The sequence below is a fragment of the Ricinus communis genome, chromosome 2 (genome assembly GCF_019578655.1).
Source record: "Ricinus communis isolate WT05 ecotype wild-type chromosome 2, ASM1957865v1, whole genome shotgun sequence".
NCBI classification, from domain to species: Eukaryota; Viridiplantae; Streptophyta; class Magnoliopsida; order Malpighiales; family Euphorbiaceae; genus Ricinus; species Ricinus communis.
The window spans coordinates 11142308-11147637 of NC_063257.1; the positions used below are offsets into that span (position 1 = coordinate 11142308).

At 33.3% G+C, this 5330-nt stretch overlaps 1 protein-coding gene across 1 annotated transcript; it reads right to left on the reverse strand.

Annotated features, from left to right (window-relative positions):
- Window positions 1-255: 255 nt before the first annotated feature.
- LOC112535533 (SUN domain-containing protein 4) lies at window positions 256-4763 on the reverse strand. The gene is made up of 5 exons (XM_048371203.1): window positions 4465-4763; window positions 3482-3656; window positions 1309-2576; window positions 1126-1211; window positions 256-511 (listed from the first exon to the last, which is right to left on the reverse strand). The coding sequence occupies exons 2-5, from the start codon at window positions 3642-3644 to the stop codon at window positions 265-267; spliced, it is 1764 nt and encodes a 587-aa protein (XP_048227160.1). The 5' UTR covers window positions 3645-3656; window positions 4465-4763; the 3' UTR covers window positions 256-264.
- Window positions 4764-5330: the final 567 nt, after the last annotated feature.

Below are 5330 nucleotides of genomic sequence, written 5' to 3' on the forward strand. Positions count from 1 at the left end.
GATAGTCAATTCAATGCTCTTTCTGGAAGATATCCAATGGTGAAAAACCAAATCAATTTCCCATATTGTTGTTTTCCTGACAAATTTAGAAAGAAAATAATGACACTTGCCAAGAGAAAGGCCAGGAAACAGTGCCATAAAAAGAAAAACAGAAGACAGAGAACTTTTCTTGTCATTCTTTTTAATTTTTTTTATTATTTTGTATTTCATGATTCTAGACAACAAAAACTTTCCAAGTGGAGATTAACATGATAATGCAATAAGTTAAAATGATAATATTAACATGATAATGCTAGAGCTGAATAATAACAAGAGCCAGGAAGAGCTCATCCAACAAAATTCCCTGGACTTCTCTGTTCTTTGAACACTATATGCCTTATAAACACTCACCAAAATATCTACCAATAGCCTCACAAAAGCTAAAGTTCCAAATATTAAGCATATGAAGAACACTGCTATACCCTTATTTTCCATAGATATCTGATTCTTTTGAACCCCTTCAACCATTGACCTGCAAATAATGTGACCCACATTAGCGCAAGAATACATGAAAAACAAAGAACACTGAATCATGCTACCAATAGTCCATAATTGCGCGAAAGTAGCAACACATGGTGAGGCATTGAGGGAGCACAAAAAATGAACCGATGATGTAAAATGAATGAACAAGGTGAATGGCCTCAAGAAATGACTAGTAATTCCACTAGTATCCAGCAATAATGGCAAGATAGGCCAAAAAAATTAACCAGTCTTTATCACATGTATAGCATACACATTTTAATGACTTAAGCATGCTCATCTTGAAGTGAAACCTATCCAAATACAGGATCATCAGGCATCTTCATTGCCTTTGCTCCTTTGCTAGGAACTATGTAGAAACATTAAAAAGAATAAACAGCCCACAAGATCCTAATGGAGATCCTCAAAGAGATTATAAGCCACTCTTCTTAAGCAGGCTGAAAAATCATGTCATAAAATGCACCAAGGTTTAAGTTGAAAACAGAACAAGAAAAATTGGTGCATACATATTCAGAGTGCTTTTGTCAATAAACTATCATTTAACAGTAATTACATAATAATTATTCTAAAAATATGGTAATAATAGTTGAATGGAATGGAAGCAACCTGAGAGCAAAATTGTCCTTGAGGAGATTATCCATCTGTGTAGAAACAAGGGATTTCCAAGATAGAAGATCCTCAACATCTTTAGCCTGCATGGGGTAACACGGCAAGAGAATTATGAATTGGAAGACACCCAATAGAATGAAAGAAAATAACAAAACTTAACAAGGTAACAATTTCACATACCATGAGCTCCTTGCTGTCATAGAGATTCTTTATATCAGATCTGACTTTCTCTAAAAGTGTGTCTTTCTCTACTAAATCTTTATCAAATCCTTTGAAAATATTTCCATATCTGTAATTCAACTCCTCCAAATATCGTTCCAAGACAGATAAACTTAAGTCCAGAGAACGAACTTTCTGCATCAAAATTTTAAGAACAGAATCCCCAGGCATTCTGCCTCCTTGCTGTTGACGAATTTCATCCACTGGATCTGGTACTTTATTCTTTGGAACTTCATGTTTCACATTTGAGTTTTCAACTGAAGAGGAAGATCCCATTTCCATGCACAGTTCTTGATCACAGTCATCAACCTGAGTAGACTCTGTTTGGGAGGACAACTGTTTCTGATCACCAGTTTCCTCTTTAGGTACAAAAACGTTATTTTGAACAGATATCAAATCTTCCAGCATTCGCTCAACAGCATCAACTCCCAATACTTCAACAATACTTAAAGTACAATAGAACTCTGAGCCATAATGGCTCAGAAGATTCAGCTTTAGATATCTAACCCACTGAGGCTCCTGAAGAGGAAACCTCTGAGCAAGCTTAACATTAGCAGCTGTAAAATTCCCAAGCCTGATCCACGTATCTGTTGGATAAACCAAGCTTCCAAGAAGCTCAAAATCTTTTAAATTAGAAGAATAGTGCTCAAAGTTTGCTATTTCAATTGTAGCTACTAAGGTTTCTTCCGAAAGCTCTATGATAACAAACTTCTCTTCAGCAGAGCATGGATTTCGAAGGTACTTGTCCTTATCTTTGCCTAAGATATTGGAGGCTCCCTTTGCTTCCTTATTAAAATCCAGTACCTTTGCTCCCTTCGATGCAGAAGCATAATTATACTCCTTACCTCCAGGCTCTACTCTATGAATCACTCCGCCAGCTTGATCAGTTCCCAATTTACTTTTAGAGCTGAATGCTCTGCTTTTAAATTCGTCAAGACCAAGGGGCACAGAATGAGATAGTCTGTCTCTGTCAGTCTTTGGACCACTATCTGAACCAGAGATTGCCTCAGGTTTCTCAGAAGCAAAGGCATGATTTACATTTCCCTCACTACCAAGTAACCCATCATTGGAACTTCCAGTCTCAGTGCTTTCTGTACACAAACTTTCATCTGAAGTGACAGAACCAATATCGTTAAACAGATTTTTCTCCATGGAATCAGAAGGTTGGCAAAAACCCACATTTTCTTCATTTGAAGTTGACATCTCAACTGCAAGTGCTGCAGATTCATCTAACCAAAGAAACAAAAGAAACACTAGTGAGAAGCTAGCAATACACTTAGGTTAAAGATGAGTCAACTGCAAGTGCTGGAGGCTCATCTAAGCAAAGAAACAAAAGAAACACTAGCAAGAAGCTAGCAATACACTTAGGTTAAAGGTGAGTCATTTTGACACAAGATAGGACAAGGAAAAACAAAAGAAAGAAAGAAGAAAGAAAAATACCAATAATACAACAAGGAAAAAGAAAAATACCAATAATACAACAAGGAAACCAGCTTATACATTTTATGGTATCAAAATTTTCATTTTGTGCTGTATTTTATGTTGCACTTTATAACAGTATTTGACAGCAATTATGTACTTATGTAAATTTCAAGAAAGCCAATGATCATATGAAGTGTTTGTAAGAAGATATACTAACAATCAAAGAGGAAAAGGAGGAATCGCAATGACAACAAAATCATCAATTCTAGAGGATAGGATAATTACATAGATATCTGCTCTTTCATCATAATTTAAATAGAAAATTTGCACTAAGATAGACAATCAAAGAAGAAAAGACCAAGTCAGAAAACAGCAACATTGAATTAGCAAAAGAATATGCCCTGGCATTCAAATGGACGAACCAGAACAGAAGTTATCAATGGATGATACGGAAATAACACTAAAAATTGAGAAGCAATTAACAGGAATATGAGTACCTTAACAAGATCTGAAGCATATTTCTCAAAAGGAAAATTTTAAAAAAAAAATTATCGCTATATATTAGGAAGGAGAAAGTGATTCTGCAATCTGGAACTTTTCCAAATCATTTATAAAAATGTATGATAAGCAAAACCTTTTCTTCATTATAGCGTCCATTAACACAAATATTAACAAAAACTAGGAGATGAAGAATCTTTGACCAAGAACTAACCTGTATAACCATCACCCTTGCTGATCCACAAGCTGAAGAGAAAGAAGAGTCCCCACAAAGCAAAAAACAAAGAAATCGAAACCTTGCATAATTGATTTCTTCCAGTAATAGTACTCTTCCCAAAAACTCTTCTTTGCAGAAGAGCTCTACGTGATCTCTGCATTGCACATCAATCCTGCACAGTATTGACAGCAGATTAATACGAAAAACAAAGAATCATCCTGTGCAAAATATCACAATAACTTGCTTTCGATTCCACAACTGTCCAAACCAGAAAATATACACAATTCAAAAACCTCAGACTCATTACTCATATAGTAAAATCATAAAGGTATCCTTCAATCAAAGAAAAGAAAAAAAAGTGTATTTAACTTAAAGAAACAGCTAAAGACTAATAACAAATCAAATTTTGCAAACTGGGGTAGTGCATATTCTTGAATGACAGATAAACAGAAAGACTTGAATAGGCAAGAAAGAGCAAGAGGTATACTGTAAGCAACCAGTAAAACACAACTTCCACTAAAACTTTGAAAGGAAAAGGAAAACTCCTTCCTTCAACATTTAAAAACCTCCATTTATCTAATTAAAAGCTACTTAATAAGGTTGTAGAAAAGAATTGACTGCCTACATCAAGTCCAATCAATACACACTAGAAATGGGTTGTCTTTAAACAGTGCAGACAAAGAAAATCACCTTAGAATCAAAGCAAAATGACCCTTTGATCATAAGAAAAAGAAAAATAAAAGAACTGCTTCACAATCAAAAGCCCAGATCAGCAATCAAAAACAATTCTATGCATGGAGACCCTTTTGTTACCATCTAAAAGATTGTCACTAAACAATAAAAAAAAATCCTAATTCAAAACAAAGCAAAAAAAAACACCATACTGATAAGATCATATAAATGGTATAAACGTACAATTAAAAATCGAGTAGATCCAATTCAAATTAAATTAGAAAAAAAAAAGGAAAAAATGGGTTCACCTGGATTTAGAAAAATCGAAAAACAGAAAAGAAAGAGAGAGAAAAATCTTAGAAGGAAGAACAATGAAGAAAAGAGAATTCAAACTGAAGGGAGAGGGGATGGAAACGGCGTAGTTTAAGGTGATTAACCGCGTTCTCTTGTCGGCTATTTGGTCTGGTCGCCGATTTTATATACATTTTAGCGTCTCTTTCATCTTTCTTTGCTTAACGGATCTTTTTTTTTTTTTTTTTGGGAAAATTGCATAACGGATCTTTAATTGGTTTCTTGCTTTTTTATTTTTTATTTATTTTGTCTGAATTTGAATTTTACGTTTTCCCTTTAAAAAAAAAAGCCACCTTTTCTTTTATTGTCTCTACTCTCTTCTATTTATTTATTTATTTGTTCCTTTGAGAGTAATTCTATTTATTTATTCTTCATATTGTATGGTTTTTTTTTTTGGGGTCCATAATCAAATTACAAATAGAGAAAATAATCTCTAATTTTTGGCTATGATTTAATAAATTATTTTATCTGAAGATTATGGGTAGATCTCTAATATTTGGCTAGAAATTTAATAAAAATAGAATTTTAAAATTATTTTATTGAGAATTATGGGAAGAATCTAACTATTTATTTTATATAGAAAACAAAATAAAATTATTTTAATAATATAATATGAATGCTAGACAACCTTCTAAAAGAATCAAGGATGTCCATAAAGTGGCCTTCCACTCTAATAACTAATTATTAATCCCCAATCCTCAATGCTCAAAGCCAAACCAATAAAAGAAATAAAAAAAATTAAAAAAAAAGGTTAATAGATGGATTGTGTGTCTAGGCATTGAGGTCAAGTCTAATTTTATTTGATTTATTTTTTGAATTTTTA

Excerpts from the sequence above, each read along its gene's own strand:
- LOC112535533 (XM_048371203.1), bottom strand. The coding sequence starts at position 3,644 with ATGCAGAGATCACGTAGAGCTCTTCTGCAAAGAAGAGTTTTTGGGAAG. Across the intron at positions 2,577-3,481 it reads CAAGGGTGATGGTTATACAG|ATGAATCTGCAGCACTTGCA; the intron begins GTTAGTTCTTGG and ends TTCTTTGGTTAG. Across the intron at positions 1,212-1,308 it reads ATGACAGCAAGGAGCTCATG|GCTAAAGATGTTGAGGATCT; the intron begins GTATGTGAAATT and ends TACCCCATGCAG.